The sequence below is a fragment of the Hypomesus transpacificus genome, chromosome 14 (assembly GCF_021917145.1).
Source record: "Hypomesus transpacificus isolate Combined female chromosome 14, fHypTra1, whole genome shotgun sequence".
In the NCBI taxonomy this organism is placed as follows: Eukaryota; Metazoa; Chordata; class Actinopteri; order Osmeriformes; family Osmeridae; genus Hypomesus; species Hypomesus transpacificus.
Window position 1 is genome coordinate 6,539,114 of NC_061073.1, and position 22,545 is coordinate 6,561,658.

General features: G+C 45.8%; 1 protein-coding gene across 2 annotated transcripts in view; it reads right to left on the reverse strand.

Annotated features, from left to right (window-relative positions):
• The window catches only part of tln2b (talin 2b), an 87,222-nt gene that overhangs the window by 4,704 nt on the left and 59,973 nt on the right, over positions 1-22,545 (reverse strand). The window contains exons 28-53 of one of the 2 annotated variants that reach the window (XM_047034124.1): positions 22,419-22,538; positions 22,026-22,223; positions 21,291-21,430; positions 20,611-20,704; positions 19,924-20,013; positions 19,687-19,809; positions 18,884-19,027; positions 18,508-18,669; positions 18,194-18,334; positions 16,594-16,775; positions 15,893-16,025; positions 15,682-15,783; positions 15,394-15,564; positions 14,569-14,715; positions 13,724-13,825; positions 13,457-13,576; positions 12,410-12,556; positions 11,071-11,237; positions 10,655-10,838; positions 9,246-9,371; positions 8,060-8,176; positions 6,927-7,112; positions 6,453-6,560; positions 6,255-6,360; positions 5,731-5,736; positions 5,013-5,137 (exon numbers count right to left, since the gene is read on the reverse strand). In XM_047034124.1, the coding sequence (XP_046890080.1) occupies positions 5,013-5,137; positions 5,731-5,736; positions 6,255-6,360; positions 6,453-6,560; positions 6,927-7,112; positions 8,060-8,176; positions 9,246-9,371; positions 10,655-10,838; positions 11,071-11,237; positions 12,410-12,556; positions 13,457-13,576; positions 13,724-13,825; positions 14,569-14,715; positions 15,394-15,564; positions 15,682-15,783; positions 15,893-16,025; positions 16,594-16,775; positions 18,194-18,334; positions 18,508-18,669; positions 18,884-19,027; positions 19,687-19,809; positions 19,924-20,013; positions 20,611-20,704; positions 21,291-21,430; positions 22,026-22,223; positions 22,419-22,538 (3,441 nt within the window). The remainder of the gene's footprint in view (positions 1-5,012; positions 5,138-5,730; positions 5,737-6,254; positions 6,361-6,452; positions 6,561-6,926; positions 7,113-8,059; positions 8,177-9,245; positions 9,372-10,654; positions 10,839-11,070; positions 11,238-12,409; positions 12,557-13,456; positions 13,577-13,723; positions 13,826-14,568; positions 14,716-15,393; positions 15,565-15,681; positions 15,784-15,892; positions 16,026-16,593; positions 16,776-18,193; positions 18,335-18,507; positions 18,670-18,883; positions 19,028-19,686; positions 19,810-19,923; positions 20,014-20,610; positions 20,705-21,290; positions 21,431-22,025; positions 22,224-22,418; positions 22,539-22,545) is intronic. The other variant, XM_047034125.1, reaches the window with a different exon arrangement.

Genomic DNA, 22,545 nt, shown 5'->3' on the forward strand with positions numbered 1-22,545 from the left:
TCTTTGTCACAATTGAAGTTACATAATTTTAAAGTTGACCTGTGTCAAAAAGTGATAAGGGAGAAAACTGCATTCAAAGATTCCACACCGTTTCATAATTCGATTTGACATGGCTTGAAAATCTTGCTAGCTAACATGTCCAAAAACTAGTGCTGTCAGATAAACGCATTATTAACGGCATTAACGCAAACCCATTTTAAAGGCGTTTTTAATTTTATTGCAAGATTAACGTCCTTTTTGGCCTAGCAAACTTTGTAGCTTTTTTAACATGGGTGTTGCAACCCTCTATGGTTGCAACCATAGACACAGGGCTCTCAAGTGTCACCCATTGAGAGTGACAGTCACTCATTTCGGTCTTTTGTCACGCCCTCCCACCACACATTGTATTTCTCACGCAGAAAAAAAATATTTATAATATATTTAATATGCCGCAGCACCCAACCAAAATTCCTCTGGCCGCGCCACTCTCACTATGGAACCGGCAGTCAAGCGCGTCTCCCCTGGAGTTCTTAGTCGAGCCTGCCACTTATCAGCTAATCAAAAAAAAGAAAAGGTCTCTACAATAGCCAATAGGAAAATAGCACCATTGTATCTGGGTAAGATTTAATGCAACAACCAATGGAAAAAAAGCATATCCTTTCTTCCGAAAGATTTGTTTCCTACAAAGCAAACCGCTGGAGCTCGAGCATCACTTTGAGCACAGTCATGATCTCCTGTTTTAATGTTACAACAAATTCACAACTTAATTGACACAAACAATGACAACTTGAAATCCCAGATAATTAGCATCAGTTTTTCACGAGTCTCTTAACCAACAGTTTTACAGCCTGTTCACTGACACCTGCTCAGAACAAGTAGTTCATAGATGTAGCCGGTGTGTATCAAAAATAATAACCATGTCCTGTATCTTAGCTACATGTATGACCTTTGCAGCAAAGCAAACAGCGTGAAAATCAGTTCGGTATTCAGTTCGGTATGATTAATTAAATGCGCTGACGGCTCATTTACGGTGGCCCTGAAGTGCAAATGACACCCCCTAATATGAATACATCCCCCAAATGAAAATACTCCCCCCCAATACGAGTCAACTCCCCCCAAATCGGATGACTTGTTCACCTCCCCCCAAAAATGAAAATACTCCCCCCCAATACGAGTCAACTCCCCCCAAATCGGATGACTTGTTCACCTCCCCCCAATACAAAAACGCGCTCCCCCCCCCAATACGAGTCAACTCCCCCCAAATCGGATGACTTGTTCACCTCCCCCCAATACAAAAACGCGCTCCCCCAAATGGAAAACGACATTACATTAACTCAAAAACACATTACATTAACTCTGAACGGAAAGGGTAGGTACTACACTTTAGCGCTGATTGGATGCAGTAGGCTAACTAACAAGAAATAAGAAATTGATCGACAGAAGTACAAAATGCTATAGCCTGGCAGAGTTACGTGCACCAGAACATTTGTTTGGCTATCAAAGAATGTAGCAAATAGTAGGCTTCTTAGGCAAAAGTATTTCGATTTAAATGTAAAAATTGATAGCCAAACAACTATCCTGGTCCACGTTACTCTGTCATTGTGGCATTTCATTCTTCTGTAGTGGACTATTAGTTTTTTCTTCTGAAAAGTCCTGATTCCTTCAACTGCGTTTTTAGCGTGCGCATAGGCTAGGCTACTTATATTGTGAAACGTTAGCAGATCTAAGATTATTTCATAGGAATGACCCTGATTAAAATAAAGAGTAGTGTAATGACTCTGAATTGTAAACATTAATGTTTCCTCTTTCCTTCAAATCAAAACGATTAATTTCATGATAATGACAGAGTTACGTTGTTTGGCTATCGATGTTTACGTTTAACACTGCAATTTATGCTTTTGCATACATGGCCTATGCTACATGCTTCGATACCCAAATAAATGTCCTGGTGCACGTAACTCTGTCAGGCTATTGCATTTTGTACTTCTGTTGATCAATTTCTTATTTCTTGTCAGTTAGCCTACTGCATCCAAATCAGCGCTAAAGTGTAGTACCTACCCTTTCCGTTCAGAGTTAATGTAATGTGTTTTTGAGTTAATGTAATGTCGTTTTCCATTTGGGGGAGCGCGTTTTTGTATTGGGGGGAGGTGAACAAGTCATCCGATTTGGGGGGAGTTGACTCGTATTGGGGGGGGGGAGCGCGTTTTTGTATTGGGGGGAGGTGAACAAGTCATCCGATTTGGGGGGAGTTGACTCGTATTGGGGGGGAGTATTTTCATTTTTGGGGGGAGGTGAACAAGTCATCCGATTTGGGGGGAGTTGACTCGTATTGGGGGGGAGTATTTTCATTTGGGGGATGTACTCATTTAGGGGGTGTCATTTGCACTTCAGGGCCACCGTACTCATTGCCCCAGCCAAACAGATTACACTGAGTGGAGCGGTTGACCTTTCCAAGATGGCGGCCCCAAGGCTCAACAGCGCCAGTAAGCAGTAGCGATCTATGCGGCGTCTACTCTTTATTATGTCTACGGTTGCAACAACTAGCAACGTTAGAAAAACTACAAGACAACACCGGATCTAGCTAGACCGGAAACAAAACAACAGGGATTCCGCACACACTTGTTATTGTTTGAGTGGATGGCGAGCGCGAGACGCCTAAATGGATGCCAATACGATTCTGAATGGAAAGTTTATGAAATGAAAAGTTGCCAAATGGTTCCATTGACAAGACCAACGTGATCTGTGTGTTTTGTCGTCGTGAACTGAGCTATCATCGCAGCACGTCCAGTCTGAAATACCACTTGATGGCCAAGCACACAGCTGATGCGAATTCTCCGCCCCCTCGTCAAAGCCAGGCGATTGCAATGTTGTTTTCAGTAAAAAATTACATTTGCACTAAGCAAGCCGATCCACTTTTCCATGTTGATAAGAGCATTAAAATGAGAAAAAAATAATGTAACAAAAATAATTCAAGGGACATTTGAAATAGATAAAAATGTGTGATTAATTGCGAGTTAACTATGACATTAATGCGATTAATTGCGATTAAATATTTTTATCGTTTGACAGCACTACCAAAAACCGTTGAAATTAACTGTTTTTCATAAGTAATCATATACTTTTTGTACATTACAATGAAGTTCAGGGCGTTAACTATACAAAACATGAAAAATCTCAATTTTTACAGAAAACTATTTTCGATCTTTTATGGCTTATAGCCAACAATGAGCGGCTGCGACATCCGACGGGTTTCCGCAGGCCACCACACTTACACAATGTAAAATAGTGCCCTGTTGAAGTTTTGCTACATTTTCTTTTATGTTTATTTATTTATTTTGATTTACTCTTTAAGGAGATGCACTTAATTTTGGTGAATATGACCTATTTTATTTTGATGCACATATTTGTACTTTAGCAGGAATGTAGCACAATATGGATATAAAAGCAGTTATAATTAGCCTATGTGACAATAACATTTGTTTTGGTTAAAATCAACAAATAATTGTGATAATTAATCGTGATCTCAATATTGATCAAAATAATCGTGATGATCATTTTGGCCATAATCGTGCATCCCTACATCCAGCCTTTGCAACATACAGATGACAACCTATTACTGTAAGAGTCAAACTAAATCGGGTTCAACGTCACCCCTCGTCTCAGTCAACCACATATAGCAGTCAGTGACAACGGATCAGATCATGCCACACCACCACCAACATACAAGGCACACGTGGCTGGAGACAGGGCGGGACACTGTAGGAATATGTTTGATATATAGTTGGACTGAATAACAACCTAATATATCAAACATATCAGACAGAGGCCTGCAGAGAAGGGTTCCAGGTCTACAACGTCTCAAGAAGATGGGGGAAGGAGGAGAGTGATGCATGCTGGGAAGGGGAGAGGCTCCTCTATGTCTATGGGGTTAGGGGTACTCACAGGGGAACTAAGAGACACGGAAGGATGGAAGCGGGAGGAGAGGTAGAACGAGGAGTTTGATTATATAGGCATTCAGAATCTGATCATTGACAGAAACATCTAGAAGACCCACTGGACATGGCTTTACAAATGATGAACTGCAATTAAACTAGATACTTTTTAATTTCTAGTTTAATCATGCTACAGTCCAACTGTACATGTTGCTAGGAAATCATCCTGCCTATTACGTGTCAAACAAGGAAAGTCTTGAGGTAGGAGAGACAAACTGAAGACATACAGGATGCACCATTCCATCAGATCACTAGGGGGCGTAAAGAAGCAAAGCTACATCTTCATTCCACTCACAAGCGGTGAGCCTTGCTTCAATATGTCTAACAGAGGATCAAGAAAGGGGGATTTCCAGCCATGTTCAGTTCTTGTTGAAGCTGGGGAGAGGGACTACGTCTGAGCAGTATTACAACCAGTGGATCATAACTGGGACGACCACAACAGGAAGATAGTTGGTATTGCACATACTTCAGTAAGAAATTCCACGCACCCATTTGACCTCCTGGTATTTTATCAGTATTCATATACCACATTAAATGCTTTAAAAAAAGCTGTTTCACTTCAGTCTAAAAACAAAGGAATAATGAAATAAAATGAAGGAAATAGGTTCAACAAAACGAATGACCTCTGCCTCAACTAGGGGTGCAGACAGATCATCACAAATTTGAACACACTCCAACATAAGCTATGCTATGTAATTGTCTCCTGGCAACATGCCTCAAAAATGATCTCTAAAAAAACCAAACCAGATTACTCCCTTGATTACATTTTCCAATGACCATACATTGAGAAAACACTCAAAAAATCATTAGGTACTCTCCCTGAGTCTCTCTCTCTGTTGACCGTATGACTGGTACAGTTTCAGTGTTCCCCCCTCTTCTTTTCAACTCGTCACTAAAGCTAAGAGCAGCTCTTCCTCTGTAGCACACAGTATTGACATCCTGTCTCCTTGATCTGTCGCTGGGTGGGTCCTCCAGGCTCAGATCTGATTAGTGAGGCCAAGGAAGGAAGGAAGGAGGGAGGGCTGAGAGGAACACTCCTACCTTGGGCTTGGCTCTGGGCTTCAGCTGCTCCAGTTTCTTGGCTGCAGCCTCGATGGAGGCAGCAGCTCCCAGTAGCTCGGTTTCAGCGATCACGGTGGGGTCCTCGGTGTCCACCCAGTCTGATCCTAGAACACACCCAGGAAGAGACATCACTCAACTAGTCGCAACGACACCCGCACACACCAGGCTTCAGTTACATCCTTTCCCCTGACCCTTATAACAGAACGGATATTACAGCACATACCGATTGTAGTTGTTACATATTGCAGTATTGTAGCAGCCAACATAGTATGGAATACAATGTCAAAATCACAGCTGACACCACAAGATCATTAGGACACCAGCGCTACTGCGCTAGTTATCCACATGGCAAATTGCCTGTGTAGAGATTGTAACGCCTCAAACTTAAGTAAGGTTAAATGAAAGAAAACAAGAAGTGCACTTTTGATGGATCATTGTCACTCTTTATAGGTTTTAAATTGGTCATAAAGGGGGGCTTTTGGGAAACAGCTTGGAGAAGCAGATGGAACGATGTTTTTGGTGGATTATGTTAAACCCTGGGGATATCTGCCAGGGCCCCACCGTCCCCTCCCAACACCCCTCCCATCCCCACACACTTCTCAACCCCCCCCCCCCCCCCCCCCCCCCCCCCCCCCCCCCCCCCGAGCCTATGAAAGGTGATCTCCAAAAACAAAACACACAATCATCTCCCACTTACCCCCATCTGAGGCCAGAGAGAAAAAAAAAAGAAAGAGAAAAACAAGAGGCATTAGAGAGGTGAACTGGATAGCCCCAATGGGTCTCTGACTACACTCTGAAATTCAATTTGCACCCAAATGCTATATTACTGCTGTCCAAAACTCCTTCAGGCAACATTCCGGGCATATGTGGGAACCTTCACTATGGTCATTTGGCCAATTTACACTGAAAATAACTCTACAGTACATTATCAATATATAGAAGTGACTCTCATGAACAGTGTTTTGTCCTGGACAAAGTTTTCTGTGGCACATTCACTTACAGGTATTACCCATTCAAAAGCAGATTAGTCCATAACATACTATAAATCAGCATCCCCAAATTATTCTAGCTATGAGCGTGCGCTTAAAAAGAAGTTTGGAAATGAATTGTCTGGTGAAGTGTTCTATACAATGTGCTGCTCTGCATGAAGGTCTGTGTGTCTGGGGGGGTTGGGGGGGGGGGGGTGTCTGTGCAAGGTCCTTGTATGTGAAGCGACCTTACCCTTCATGGCCTCAGCAGTCTGGATCAGCTCTGTCACACACCCTGCTACACGCTTGGAGTGTATTGCCAGCTGCTGCTTCTGCTCCACAGTGGGCTTCAAGAGCACCTGGAGACACACACAGACACTCACCTTCAGCAAGGCTCCAAACTACGTGTCTATCCCTGGATTCAACACTATCATTGCGTGTATTATCTCACCTGCAGCACCTCCTCCAGCAGGGCTAGGTAACCTGCAGTGCACTCTGACCCATAGCGCAGAGCCTTGCTCCTCACCTCCTCACTCACCTCTGGGTGACTGGTTGCTTGCTGGGGAGAACAGACCACACAAAAAAACTCTGTTAAACACCGGAGGCAAGTTCAGCCCCAAGGAGCATTTTCTGCCTGGTGCCTTTCAATCCTTCACAACACCTTAGGGAGCCATCTGACAAATGCAATATCAGTAAATATCACAGCAGTATAAGTACAAAAATAAAATCGATCAACTTTTTATCCTTCTCATACATCAACTGTCAGTGATGTAATAGATTACTTTGTAACTAAGGCTCCACAATATTCCAGCGTTAGTGAGCTACTCTGCCCCAGCACCAGTAACACCCTGCTGCCCTACAGTCTATTGTCCTGCCCTGTCCTGGTGCTGTGGCCCCGGCTTTGCCGCTCTGGCAGGATTAGCACCTTGCAGGTGGTCAGCATGTCGGAGATGGCTTTGCGGCTCAGGTTGGCGGTGGCGATAACGTCTTCCTGCTGGGCAGAGTTTCCTGCCGCAACCGCCTTGGCCGTTGCTGTGGTGATGCCCTTTGTCATGCGGATGAACTCCTCGGGCGTGGTGGACTTGTCAGGGACGTCCTTGGAATGGAACATCTGTGAATGTGTGTGTGTGTGTGTGTGGGGGGGGGGGGGGGCGGGAGAGGGGTGGAGGGGGGGTGGAGGGAGGAAGGGAGGGAAGGGGGAAAGGAAAAAAGGAAAGAGGGAGGAGGGAAGAGAATGATGAAGGGAAGGGAGGGGACTTGGTGAGACCGTTCAGACAGATATCAGGGCTGTGCCATTGCTGAACCGTTACTAAACAGCATACAACCAAATGGAGGGAGCGGGGGGGGGGGGGGGGGGGGGGGGGGGGGTACATAGCCATTGTGAGAATGAACAAGCGAGGTTGACACGTTTCCCAGTGTTATTGATGCCCCTGTAATGGGGAGTTAAGTGTGCTGTGTTTGCTCTGGTGTGTTCCTATGCCTGTGCAAAGCCTGCTGTGGTCCTGGAGGGACTCTGATAAGGATTAGCAGTAAATCACAAGGAAAACAAGCTGATGAAAACTTCTCCTCTGCTTTACTGACCACCTCCCCTTCCCCCAACCCCCACCACATTTTTTGCACCACAGCCCCATGATAAGACAGTCAGAGTCAGGACGGAGTCAGGTGGCTGAGCGGTGAGGGAGTTGGGCTAGTAATCTGAAGGTTGCCAGTTCGATTCCCGGTCGGTGCACATGACGTTGTGTCCTTGGGCAAGGCACTTCACCCTACTTGCCTCGGGGAGAATGTCCCTGTACTTACTGTAAGTCCCTCTGGATAAGAGCGTCTGCTAAATGACTAAATGTAAATGTAATGTAATAAGACAGTGAAAATTACAGCATGGATTGTTTGGGATGAGCAGGAGAGAGCGATGAGGGTTGAACCCAAACCAGTGTCCAAAATCGTCCAAACGGTTAAGAACGGTTAAGCATTAGAGCCGGCTGCGACCAGCTATGAAGCCCTGTGCGCCCTCTCCAGCGACTCACAAGGGATGGAACAGTTGAGCCCATCTGGGGATCTTACCGTCAACTCCTGCTTGATACACTCGATGGTGGCCTCCAGCGCCCTGGTCCCGCGAGTGGCTTCATCCTCTACCGCCTTCACTGTCTTCAGCAGCGACGTCACATTGGTCACCATGACCTGTCACACACACGGAGGAAGAGAGGGAGGGGAGAGAGGGAGAGATTTATGTAATATTTATAGAAAGTGAGTGAAGTGTTAAGGACAAACAGAGAGAGAAAACAGGCCAGAAGATGGTGCTATCTACCCCGACAAGCATAAACCAGGATGGGCTAGACCGCCTAGTGCAACTGCTGTAGTTTTACCAACAATGTATAACATGGTAGTAAGTCGTCATAGTTCTAATGCTTAGCACCTGCCATACCCAGCTCTGGATCAGGGGGCAGATTGTGTCAAGCAGAGCTGAGCATATTTCAGCAAGGTGATCACCAGGGGTTTGAAAGTGTGTCCCAAGAGGAGGTCACCATATGTCTGGAGGAATGAGAATAATCTGTCAACATATGCAGGTTCCATGGGTGGTCCTACCTCCACTGAAGGAGTGAGTGAAAGAAGCCTTATGCAGTGTAACAGAAGAGTAATGCATGTTCAGTGAAAAGAGGGAGGTAGCTGAACCGAAAAAAGCCTTTGAAGCTCTCATTCTGGAGTGCATGTGATGGTGGGAGTAGAGCCCAGCCAGAAAGGGCTTCGATCAGCGCTCACATCGAGGGTTAGGGCAGGGGGACCTGTGAGGTATCCTGCCATGACTGGGCTCCAGTATTTATAGATGAACTGTACACAGTGTGACAATGTATAGGGACGTGGACAGTGAGTGGCAGTAGAAAGGACAGGTTTAGCTGTGCCTTGGAAAACACCAGAGTCAGCTGCTGACCCGAGCGTCTGACAGATAAGGAGCCTGTCCAGTCAAGCGCACATGCACGCATGCGCACGCACGCACAAACACACACAAACTCTGATACCAATCTCAATGACTGGGACATTGGCACATAGAGAGGCAGAAAGAGTGCCAAACTCAAACACAGCGATAAGAAGTGTCATTTCCTGTTAGAGACGGAACACTACTCTGGGCTGTAGAGATTGTGGTACTGCAACACTCCCAGCTGGGAAGCTGTGACAGAATAGAATGCCCCTGCGTATCTCTGAGACGTATCTGTGCGGGCCCAGCCCTTTATGCTGGCTCCATAAACCTTACCTTGGCAGCGCTCTTCAGCTGGTACATGGATGGATCATCTGCCGGCTTGCCTGAAGCACACTTGGTGGCGCCAATGAGCTCAGCTAAAGCCTTGGCCACATCCCTGACCGCATTTATCAGAACCACCTGGGGACAGAGACAGGGGAGAGGGATAGGGGGAGGGAGATAGGGGAGAGATAGAGGAGGGAGAGGGGTGGTGTGGGAATGTGTCCAAAATGATACAACACAATGGCCAGCGCAGGAGTTTACCAGAGCCACCGGAGGACTGGATTTAACACAGGAAGACCTATCACTCTCACCCGGAGGTATCACACTACTGAGGAAGTGGGGAAGAGAGAGAGAGGCCCATAGAGGGGAGACAAGTCTGTAGTGTGTGTGTGTCAAAGGATGCAACCACAAATAAAAGCTAACTGTAATACATGACAGATACATAAGTAAAGTATAAAGTCCCAGGCGAAGCTGTATCTTATGTTTCCATTTGGAGCAGGGCCGGTTCGGGGGAGGGGTTCACCTGTGTTTTGTTGAGTGCTTTCAGTTCTTGTTTGTCTTATCGTGTCCACATGTGTCTTGTTTGGTTCTTTGTATTTAGGTTCCTGTTTTGTGTCCAGTCTTTGTCTTGACCTTACCGTTGTTACTGTACCCTTGTTTCCCTATTATCAAGAATAAACCCTTGTTTTGATGTTCTACCTGGCTACCTCTCCTACGTTTGGGTCTTAACCCACCACACACCGTAACATTTTGAATAATTTGAAACATGGTATTTTGCCTGTTAATGCTTGCAATGCAGTGAAGAACTATACGACAACAATGTTTAATGTAAGTGGTCCCTCTAACAGTACAACTGGTCCCAGCTGTCCCTTCCCAGTTCAAATGGTCTAGATTAGAACCTCCCCTGATTTGGAGACATACACATATATGTTGTAGCAAACCAGGGGAAACAGACCAGCAAATCCGGAACAGAGGGCGGGTCCATAGGCTTAGATTAGGGGAGGTGATAGAAGGAGTCTATCTGCCTGTGCTGCAGTCACTTGGCACATGGCCCTGGTCACACCTGCAGCACATCAGGTGATCAAGGGAGGGAGCCAGCCCAGGGCCAAATGGAAAAGCAAAGGACCAGAGAGACAACCCTGGAGGAGTGTTGTTCAGCAAAGAGACTGGCTGGAAAAGACTGACCTCTCACTCTGCTTTTAACCCCCACAGGACCACACCCCATGAAGGCCAACAGACCCCGGACGGGAAAAATCCTGATTTAAAGTTTGTCCCACTAACCTTACCCTGAGATCCCCAGAGCCAAATGTCTCTTGAGTCCTATTTCATTGTGAATCGGGCCTTCAAGTCCCCTGGGTTGCTACAATGTGAATAGCCTTCCAGTGTTCCATCCAGGACTGAGCCCATCTGGGTGTCCTTACCTGGGTCTCAGGGTCATCGGAGCCCATGCTGGTGGCCCCCAGTTTGACCACATCAGTGAGCTGGGTGATGGTCTTCGCAGAGGACTGGGCGGCCTGAGCCAGTCTTTCCTGACTGGAGGCTGCCCCTGCCACCAGCAGCTTGGTGTCCTCCACCAGAGCCTTGGCTGTCTTCAGGATGCTCTCCCTGTGGACACACCACACACTCTCCCTCAGACACACACGCATGCATTCTACATACTGCCCTGCTCTGCTAACCTCCAGAGTTGGGAGCTGCCTTGAGTGTTGCGTCGACGAGGTAAGCTCTCCTGACCTTCAGTTGGACAATGTATTGAGGGCAGTAGACGCCTCATCTGTTGATGGGCAGGGAACTGAACCAGTGGGACTTTCGAGACAGGGGCCTGCCTCGAGTGCCTCACCTGTGGTCAGCGAAGGACTCCTCGTTGTCAGGGTCGAGTGTTCCGGCTGAGGCGAACATGATGGTGGTGTCCAGGTCTGCGATGATGCCGGACACGGCGCTGGCTGCAGTGATGCAGGCCTGGGTGCCCTTGTTACCAGCCTGCAGGGCTGACAACACCATAGACACCTGTGTGGGAGATGGAAACACACACACACACACTGCCTCAACACCCTGCATAACAATAACACACAATGAGCAAACAGACCACATTCTAATTGTCCTTGGCCTGATGTTCTCATGTTTGTTTGAGTTCAGATTTATGAACTCTCATTAAATCTGAGCTCAACGTTAATATGCCAGGCAGGAAGAGTATGAAGGCAATAGGCTAAAAGGACAGGAGGTGAAGCAGCAGGAGAGAGTGGAGAGATAGAGAGAGCAATTGAGAGAGACCTGCAGACAGACAGAAAGACAGACAGACCCACTGATAGAGAAACATACATCAACAGAGTAACATAGCCGAAGAGACTGAGATAAGAGTGAGAGAGATAAAGAGAACGAGAAAATTTAAGAGACAAAGACAAAGGGGCGTAACAATGAATTAGCCCTGGGCCTACTGCTTCGGCATAAATACGGTACATGAAGCCCAAGAGTCTGACTCTGCCTCTCTGCAAGCTCCCGATCTGCACGTCTGCCGCCCTCGCTAACAAATGAACTGCCACGGGAGCTGTATTCAGATGAGGCGGAGGGTTCAGCTTCCATATGCAGTGAGACACACATTATACCAGCCTAATATAAGCCCTGAACCCAATCAGGCAGGAGCAATATGAGATCAATGTGAATACAGAGTTCCAGTATCTACTGCTAGGATCATGGAGGAGGCGCGTGACTGATTGGTCCTTGCTGCTTGCTACTGTCCATTGACAGTACGTGTTGGTGTCGATATGAACTCATGTAGTTGTTAGTGGTAACAAGTATTCTCGGCTGTAACTACTGCTACTTGTGTAACATGAGCTGTTAGCATCAACAGTGCAGCAAGCCAAACATGTGTTTTGACACATTAGTGCACTGTTCTCCTATTAAACCCCAGCGCTTAGACTCAGGGATTACAGCTTCCACACGCAGTTCACAAGTACATCTTAAAGAACTCTGTATTATAAGCTTTTGCCCTGGGAACTGACTTTAAGCAGCTGCCCTTTCACCTCAACAATGTACACTCCTACGTTCCTCCTATCTGTACATACACAAACAACAAAGGACTGGGAGCGGAGGTTGGGAGGGTAAAGAGTCCTGCCCACACACACACACACACTCAGCAGGGAGCAGCAAGTGCTATAACAGTCTCTCGTCGACTGGCCTACCTTCTCGGTGACGGCACGGGCGCACTCGATGAGCTCCCTCTTGGAGAAGCTGTCTGTGGGGCTGACCTGCAGGGCCCCTGCCTTCTGCACCAGGTAGATACAGCCGTGGCCAAGCTCCTGCACACGAGTCTTGATCTGGAACCCCACCTGGAAAAAACAGTCAGCCGGCCAGTCAATGAGTTGTGGAGTCCGACAGACAGTCAAGTAGCTGGCCAATCCACCTCCGCACAGCTCCGTACTGCTAACATCTATCTTCTCCATCCACATGCCACATAGTAGACTGTCTGCCTCATAGCAACCAGAGGGACAAAATGCTGGCTTTCAGAAGCTTGAGGAGAGCGACCGATGGCACTACACCTTTAATTTCCTGACACACAGATTCATGGGTGGGTGGTACTTCATTATGAGCATCACTACAGGCTTTTAAGCTTGTGGGGGTACGATGTTGCCATGGTAGCCAGAATTTCCAGCAGCCAGTTATGTAAAGGGTATTGATAAGAGTGTGCAATGGTTATCAGGCTGTGTTTCCATACATCCCTGTGTCCTCTTAGGGGAGCTTTGAGGGCAGACTACACGGGTGTGGAGGGAGGGAGGATGGAGAGGCGCAAAAGCCTCCCTGCTGAATTTCTCACCGTCAGGAAATATCCTATCAAAGGACCCCACCCCAGGTTGTGTGTATCTGCAAATTTACATTTACATTTAGTCATTTAGCAGACGCTCTTATCCAGAGCGACTTACATTAAGTACAGGGACATTCCCCCCGAGGCAAGTAGGGTGAAGTGCCTTGCCCAAGGACACAGCGTCATTTGGCAGGGAATCGATCCGGCAACCTTCTGATTTCTAGCCCGACTCCCTCACCGCTCAGCCATCTGACTCCCCCTATCTATGTGTTTAGCAAATCTATGTGTTTACTTCACAAACAAATGCAAATCAATTTAGTTGCCAACATTTCGGACTTGAGTGAGGTGGGACCCTGAGGTAATGTATATCTGTAGATCTCACAAACAAAGAATCCATGATGTCGACTGAGGGGGGTCGACCTCTCACCTCCTCTGGCTCAGCCATAGCGGCCGCCAGGTGTCCTTGATGGGCTAGCTGGCCGTAGTCAACCGTCACTTGGGAGGCCAGTCCACCAAGCTCTTCTGGACACGTCACAGACTTAGTCATCTGGAGCAGGGCACAAACACAGATACTGCAAGGTCACAGAACAAGCCTATGGATATGTAATGTAATGTATTAGGAATTACAATAAAGACCAGTAATCACACTGAGGTGAGTTTGAGGTGGAGCGATTGAGGTGTGTTGTGTGCTCACCATCTCCTGTGCGGTAATGGCAATGGCCTTGGAGAATTTCACCATGGTGGTCTGGTAGTCTACAAAGGTTCCATCTGGCTCTGGGGGAGTTCCTTCTCCAAGCTGTCAAGGCCAAATAGCTTATTTTAATCAGCATTCCATCAACAATACATAAGCATTCTGGATTTCTTGATTCTGGAGCAGGACAAAGCCAATTAATTTGCTCTGATTGCTATGACATCAAACAATTAGATGTAATATACACAAAATTCAAAATGTATTACTTCTTCCACATATTCCACATTTTCTGAATGACACTCCATAGTATTAAAGTGGTGAAGCCGTGCCCTGGATCATGCTGATGAATAGGACTTTATCTACTGTTGGAACTGTAGGAATGGATGCTGTGTTCTCATAATTCCAGCTCAGCTTGCTTGCCAATCAAAGTTTCATTGAAGACTCTAATTACCTTAAAACTCTGAAATCAAAGCTTTTGAAGCTTTTCACAAACCCTAAACCAACACATAAAACATTGTTTCTTTGTTTTAATAAAAGTGATAGATTACATTAATCAAATGTGAAATTAGCATAATTCCAGTGCCCAGGCTGACCTTGTGTTGATCTATGCATCTGACAATAAAATACTTTAACTTTAACTTCTTTATTATAAGAGGTTCCGCCCCAGACAAAGACAGATCATTGGAGGAGGCAGAGTGACAGCTGACATCACTGGTGTATTGGGCCTATCACTTCTCATCGATCATATCTGACTAATGAGTCTCAGCTGGAGGGACACTTCTCTTGGACAACTAGCAATAGGCCACAATCCACACACACACACGCATGCACACATACACACAGCTCACCCTGCCCATGGCCTCAGCAATGGACTCCACCATACCCCCCACCATGCCACCCTCGCTGGCCGCTTCATTCAAGGTCACCATGATGTCATCCACTGCCTCCCTCATCAGCTGAGCAGCTTCAGCAATAGCATCATGGGTGTGGGCCGCCTAAGTATACAGACACACATACCCAGATCAGCATTGAACATGACATGGAAACACTCTCCTCATCATCATCATCATCATCATCATCATAAATAATCGATTTTATTTGGGGGATGCCTTTGAAGAACACATTCAACGACATCTTATATAAAATAGGCCTTTATAGGTTGTCATGGCTCTAGGCTAATCAGCCTCCTTCCCCCTTTGTATGGGGAGGGGGACGGAGTGTTATTGTGGCTGCTCATGACCTCATTACAGTTATAATCTCCATTTAAACCTTGTTTGTTCCTCTTTGTCAGATTGTTTTGTAGAACTCCAGTGACTGCCAGGTTGGTGTCAGACTCCTAATGTCTGGATTATTATCTGGAATATCCCAGAGCATTTCGTTTATTTGCACTTGTTTTTTTAAGATAACTTAGAGCTTTCAATATTTTGTGATATGTTTACCAGTTTGGAATCCTTGTTTTTGTTCTCTTGGAGACTTGATTAAAGAACTGTTATTTTTTACATCCTCTGCATGTGATTCCTTCCACTCCCCCTGACATAGGTAAGTTAACTGTATAGGCGAGTTAATGAGTTAAATGGTCTATTTATGAGAGAAATAGAGCATTGAATGCTAGAACATTCCACGTCAACAGGCCATAACAACTACCCAACGCTCGTTGTGTTTGAGTGGTGTACCTTCGGGTTACCCCCTCCCTCCTTGGCAGCATAGAGCATCTGCAGGGCAGACTCTGACAGGGTCTTGGTCTGGTCCAGGATGGTCATTTGTTGCTGGTGGTCGAGAAGCCTGGACGCCAGACCAACCGACGCCACGATGAGAGGTTCAAAGTAGCTGGCCAGCTGGGTCACCTGCGAGAGGAAGAGGCCCTGGTGTGAGACGCTGGGATAATAGGTCGACTGCTTCGGAGAAAACTGGTAGTGGATGAGGCCCGCAGAGGCGGCGAGAGGAAACAGACAGACTAATACCTTGTGTCCCAGCTGGGCGGCTTCCCCTCTGGCTGCCGTGGCGATGGGATCGATGAGATGGCCAATCTCCTGCACGGAGGATGTCAGCTGTTCCTGCAGAGCCTGGTGGAAACGGCAATAACAGCAACAAAAGAAATGGAACAAGGCTCTCAATGGAAACCTCGTATCCCAGAAGCAATGACAGGGCTTTGAGCATTAGAACCGACTGTACCTCAGAGGAGATGTCATCTCTACAGGGAAGGCTCTGACCCACAGCTGCTAGTGAGGCCTGTTCAATGTCCCGGATGCACTTGTTGATGTTGTCGATGGAGTAGTCACACTGCTTTTGCCCTGGCGCCTTGTCCCTGCCAAACAAGATTGATGATGATGAGTAGTAATTGTATGTTTTATTACATTTTGTCCATGAAAGACAGTACCTGGCTGGATGTCTAAGATAGTTTTCCTATGAATTATAGCAACGTTTTGAAGTATTATGAAACAAAAAGTTTATCTTATTTACAGGACATTCGAAATCTGAAATCCATACCACATTTGCAGGAGGCTAGAGAGGAATGCCAGATACAGAACATGATGGATTTGAGGCGTGTGTGTGTGTGTCTGCGTGCAGTTTTGACGGTAGAGTGATAATGAGGAGGGAATGGACTTCTGTTCATGTCACTAGACTACCTCTGTGTCTGCCGTCATTCCAAGCAGAGGCAGCCTAGCGTAGCCTCTGAGCTCTTCTGCCTCCTCATCTTCATTCCTTCCCTACAGAACTCCCTCAGCTGCTAAATGGGAGTTGGAAATGTAATCCACTACCACAATCATTTATTACTCTGCTGAAGATCCATTTTGAGCCCCTGCACTCCACAGAACATCGGGTGTAGACCTGTTTATAATTACGTATAAGGCGTGGATGGGGGTGGTGCACACCTAATGGAGGTGATGAGGCTCTTGATTGAGTCTGACACTGTGCGGGAGTGGCCGGCCAGGACCGACCAGGTGGGGGGGTCTTTGGGGTTGATGATGAGTGATCGGGCCGTCTCCAGGAGGAGGGCAGAGCTGTCCAGCATCGCACGGGCCGAGCGCACAATTGGCTCCTGGGATGCAGAGCCCTGGGGAACGAGGGATGGGAGGAGAGAGGAAGGGAGGAGAGCAAGTGAGAACAAGGGGGCGAGGATGGGGAACAGTACATGTCTGTGCCTGAAGCGCAAACACACTACACAGGTGTCGCAACTCTCCTTCCCTGTTGACTTCAAGGAGATCAAAGGTGTCCTACAAGCCACGCACTCAGGGATGGGATTAAAGATCCAGCTTTATGTGGTCGTGCAAAGAAACACCTTCAGTCTTTCTGATCATAGCCAAAGCTTCCCTCAACAATTAGATTAACAAGCTCAAGATTAGAGCAGCTGTGCTGAGAGAGAGCGCAGTTAAACACTGCCCTCCAACAGATTAGAGTCATAAAGCTTTTAGAGCTGTGTAAGGAGTCTTTTTTTGTAGGAAGTAAAATCAATTCCATCTGGAGTCGTTTCCTGACTAAAAGAAAGAACGATTTCAGTGCAGACCAATTCCTACAACAGAACCCACTCTATACCATCCCTTTTTCAGGAGGATTGAAAGCAGTAGACGACAAAATAGATGTGTAAACCCGTGGAATACGCAGAAGTATGAGACTGTGTTGGCGGAGCGGATGCAATGCCGGCTGCCGAGTCTTCTGCCTCTGTTAGGCTTTCACTCATAATTCCCGCCTCTGAGTTGAAGCCACGCCCCCTACGCAAAATCGGGGCCCAAAAGTTTGAAACTGAAAAAAAGAAACCTGAAAAAATTTAAAATAAAACTGAAACTCAAAAAAAAAGTTTCAAATCTGAAAACATAAAATGTTAAACTATGTGAAAATATGAAAGTGAAAAATGAAAATTAATAACTAATAAAAAAAAATATCCAAAATGTTAATGACATTTTAGTCAACTTGGAAAAACAATTGGTACACTTATTTTTTCTTTTAGTACAAGGTTTTATTTTGTAAGTTTTCGACCAAAACGTACATTTTCAACGTCAAGCTTTAGTTTTTCGACTAAAGATTTTTTTCTTCGAACTAACAAAACATTTGGCCCTGATTTAGCTCCATACTGATAATGCCAAAATTAGCATAACAAGCTAGCGAGTCACCGGTAAACTACTTCACCAAGATCCTGATATCATTCCACAAAGCTCAATCTGTTGAACTCGTTGGTTCATGTCAGTCAGTATGAATTAAAATAGCAAATTACATATATTTTTATATATAAATCACACCTGACTATTCGCAGGACCAGCCAAACTATGAAAAACAAGTAAGACTTAAAGTCCGGAAAATACGGTAATCATTGTATGATCTCAATGCCTATTCCAAATGTGCAAAAATTTTCTATTGCATAAAAATATTTTGACAGAATGACAAGAAAAGCTGAATTTACGAATCTATACAATTCTAAAATTGACTCCCAATCTCATCCCAATGCAAGAGAATTTCAGAAAATGCAAACATGCTTACCTCATTGCTAATCTGGGCAGGAATACTGGCAAACTCGGGGTTGGAGGCAAACGTGGAAAGATTGTCTACAGCCCCCAGGAGAGGACTGGTGGCAACACGACACCTGTTTCTGTTCTCCTCTGAAAAATCCCCATCTAAGGCCTGCAATAAAACATCAGGACAAGTCCTTGAGGCCACAATACTGCTACAACAGAACCACATATCAGCTGCACAACAAATACTATTTTCAATAGAAACAGTAAAAGGAGCCCCTGCTGCAAATATATTCTTGCTAAGGGCAAACAGGATAGAAATTCCATTGCCAGAAAACTCACTTTGATAGTTTTGACGAGGTTGGCCGTGGTGTTGGCAACCTCTTTAGCTGACTGGACAAACTGCCTTCTGGCCACAGGGTTGGATGTTTTGGACGAGGCCAGGCGGCATGCATTGCAGAGGGCTGAGGTATGCTTTGCTACAATTGTGGCAGCAGAGAGAACCTAACAAACAACCAAACGAGAGAAAGAGACAGCGTTACAAGGAGACATTCCTCTGAGTGAGCATATCTAACTATGTTCCATAGTCGGCTGATGCTAAAACTTATCGGGCCATTTGATTTGAGTCACAAATGTGTTATCAGTCACAGAGTAACAGTCTCCATATGCCAGGGAAAGGCCCTGTAGTCCGTCAGCAGTCACAGATGGGCTTTCTCACCTGTGAGGGACTACTGGCTGGGTCCACAAGGTTCTGACAGGCCATCTGGATTGCCTGGTTGGCACGCGCAAACTGGATAGGGTCCACCAGCCCCTCATGACCCGACTGGCTATTTGGATCAGACACACCCACCATGTAGGATGCCTAAGGCAGGAGAGAGGAGAACCCATTGTTTTTGTTTTGTTTCTCCCCTGGTGAGCATTGCAGCCATGGCCAAAAGTATTGTCAGTGACATTAATTACATTTTGTGTGGTTTTTGCTTCCGTATTTGTAGACTATATTTTTTTTACATCTTTCTATGGTATACTGGAAAACAATGATAAGCATTTCATGAGTTCTAAAAGATTGTATTGGCGAAAACATTAAATATAAGTCATTTTATCAGTCTGCTCTTTTATAATCCAATCAATCAGAATGATAGTGATTTCACCGGAAAAGTGAAATCCTTCACACTTTCCCATGGGCTGATATGATTAGTTCAATTATGTTAGCTGGTCATTTTGTACCAGGACCCAAAAATCTGTGAAATGTGTGTTGAAATCTTTTTTGTTGTTGTCAATTAAGCTTTTTATTTAAAATCCATCTGATCCTTCTGCACAATAATCTAGAAACAGTGTGAATCAACATCATAAGCACAACATGAAGCAGCCAACTTTAATGTCACTGCCAATACTTTTGGCCATGGCTGTAGATAAAAAATGAACTGTGAAGGACAGTTGGAGGGGCACTGGTTGGGTGTCAGCCAGGACTGTGCAGAGAGAGAAGGATGTCCAGTGAGTCACGGTTCCAGGCTGAGATCTTACCTGTCCAGCAGCCTCTGTCAGCCCACACAGAGCCTTGGACGCCACACCCACACACTGGCCGAATGACAGCACGTCGCCAGTCTTACAGTGCTGGGAAATCCCTGCCATGGATTCTCCTAGGACCTGCACAAGTAGGAAACCAGGGAGAGATTTAGACCTTTGGTTGTGTATTACACATTGTATTTGTGACATTAAAATGTATTGTGCATGAGATCCTTAAAGGGGGCTGTATAGTACCTTGGAGTTTTCCATGACACTCTCAATGCAGTCAAAGTAGGATAGCTCACTGACTGGTTCATTGGGGTTGTCCAGCAGCCCCCTGACAGCCTAGTCCCAGAAGGAGACAGGGAGGGACATGAATGCCATCAAGAAGTACACATTACTGACGAAACCTCCCTCTCCTCACAACCAGCAACTGGTAAGTTACAGAAAACTTTTTGTTTTTAAAATGTGGAAACTCGTGTTGTTTATAAGTTAGACATTTAAGTGACTACACATTAATAACTACTCTTGTTACACAATCGGTTGTGGGAGTTCAGAATGTGGATTGTGCTTGTCAATATATGAACAGGCTGCTCTCTCCACAACAAGGCACAGCAGAGGAAAGGTAATAAATGTCAGTCCACGTGAAGACTGTGGGCTGAGTGACTCAGAGGAAGTAGAAGAATAGGTCATTATTTTCCATGGAGACAGAGGACTGCTGGGCATACTTTCTGTCAATACTGAACACTGAGCCCTGAACACTGCATCTAAATGAGCTGTTAATGAACGCTCATGATCATGTCATGATAAAGCATTGTTTTCGCAATGAACTATATGAGTTTGGAATAATGAAAAACAATATTTTCTGTTGCCTGTAGTAAACAAGAACATCAACAAGCCTGTAGGGTTATACAAAGTTCAGTTGGTACAGATGAAAACTACCTCAAGTTCCCTCAGAGCGTTGTCACACTCATTCTGCCCGGGTGCTTGCTGGGTACACAGCGTGATCAGCTGGTTAATGCTCTCCGTCACTGCTCTGAATACACAAGGGCAGATGCACAGGCTTTAAACATCCAACATTTCCCCTCTGCATGTACACAGACACACATACACACACAGTTCATTACGCACACGTTTTTCAGAACTTCACTCCCAGAAACAATTGAACACACAGCACAGACACGTTGAGGCCGTGTTGGGCTTGTGTTCAGCCTCGGTGAGCAGAGACAAGCCCTAGCCGTTGCTTCCATCTCTCTAATTAGACAGAGGGAAGTCAGTCAGGCCTGAACCCCAGTGGAGCAAGCTGCCTGCCAACCTCCACCAGGGGGGATTCTACACTCTTCTCCATTCTGTCTTCCTCCTTTTTCTCTCTCTTTTTCGCTTTCTGCTTTAGCAGCATGACCACAGAAAGAGAACAGCCATGGCAGTGAAAGATATTTCATAGCATCACAAGTTCACCATATTATACTCTACTATACATATAAGGGGGTCACAGTTACTATACATATTCAAACATGTTATGTGTGTTGAACTGACTGTCTAAGGCAGAAAATACTGTAATTTTCTATTTTGGTTGCAGAGAGATGTTCTCAGTTGTGCCGGTCCTTTGTGAATGGTCTTACCTTGCTGCTACAGCCAGGAGGTTCTTGGCGTTGGCTGCTCCAGGGTCCACTGAGAGGGACTTGGCTGCCAGCAGCAGCTTGCTGGATGCCATGGAGATGTTCTTTAGATTACCAATAACTTGGATCTGGTCCTCTTTCCGCTGGAAAGTCAAGACACACATTTGGTTAATTTTTTATGTTGCCAATTTGGTTAGTATACTGTTTTTTTCTCAGTGTATGCTGTATCGGTCTAGGTGAACAGTTTCTGTATTAAGCACAATTGGCATCCTTACACTAAGCAGAGCGCTATGAAACATGATTGGAGTGTTTGTGAACCGTGGCCCCCACACCACCCCATCTCACTAAAACAATACCCTTGCTTCCTCCATTAAACCTGATTAAGGCCGCACCGTCAAGCTACATCAATTACACTCCCTGACGATCACTGCAAAATTAATGGGCAAAATAACCAGAACAAGAACTTCATCAAAGATCTCATTACATTTGATTGTGTTGGAGCTCTCGGGGACAGCCCTGTGACTAAGTGATTTAGATGAAAAAATCTAATTATGAAACGAGTCAAAATAGTTTAAGCCCTAAAGTGACAGTGAAAAATGTGAAAGCACTCAAAGTTTGATTACAGTACCTCATAGGCGTTCCAAATCCAAATATTATATATAAACAAGCAAACACTCTTTACTGGGGGAATCACCATCAAGTGACTATGGAGCTCTGTCGACGGACGACGGAACCCACCTGGGTGTGTCCTGCCATCTCTATCCCGGCGTCCAGGAACTCGTCAAAGTCCTCACTGAACTTTCCGGAGGCTACAGCCAGCTGGCTGCTGGTGCCTCTGGAGGAATGGACCACGTCCCCAGCGGAGTGGTTGAGCTCAGCTGCCGTGTGGTTCAGGCCGGTCTGGGCCTCCTGGAAGGTCTTACTGCAGGGAGGGAGCTGTCGAGAGTGGAGACACATGTTACACAGCTGTAGTCTGTATGTTTCTTTAGATTTCCGCAGATCAGATTCATATTTGTAGGAACGTTTACGATTAAATCATGAATGGGTACAAATGACCAAATCATTTGTGTAAAGATTGTAGAGATTATTGATATGTTTCTCATGTTTCCAAGTCCACAGTGTAAGACTCACTGCATCCACCAAGAGCTTCTTGCTGGCTTCTCCGATGCTCCTGAGGGCCATGTCCACGTCCTTCTGGCCAGGCAGGCAGTTCACACAGTTATTCAGAGAGTGGGACACAGCCTTGGCCACCTGGAAC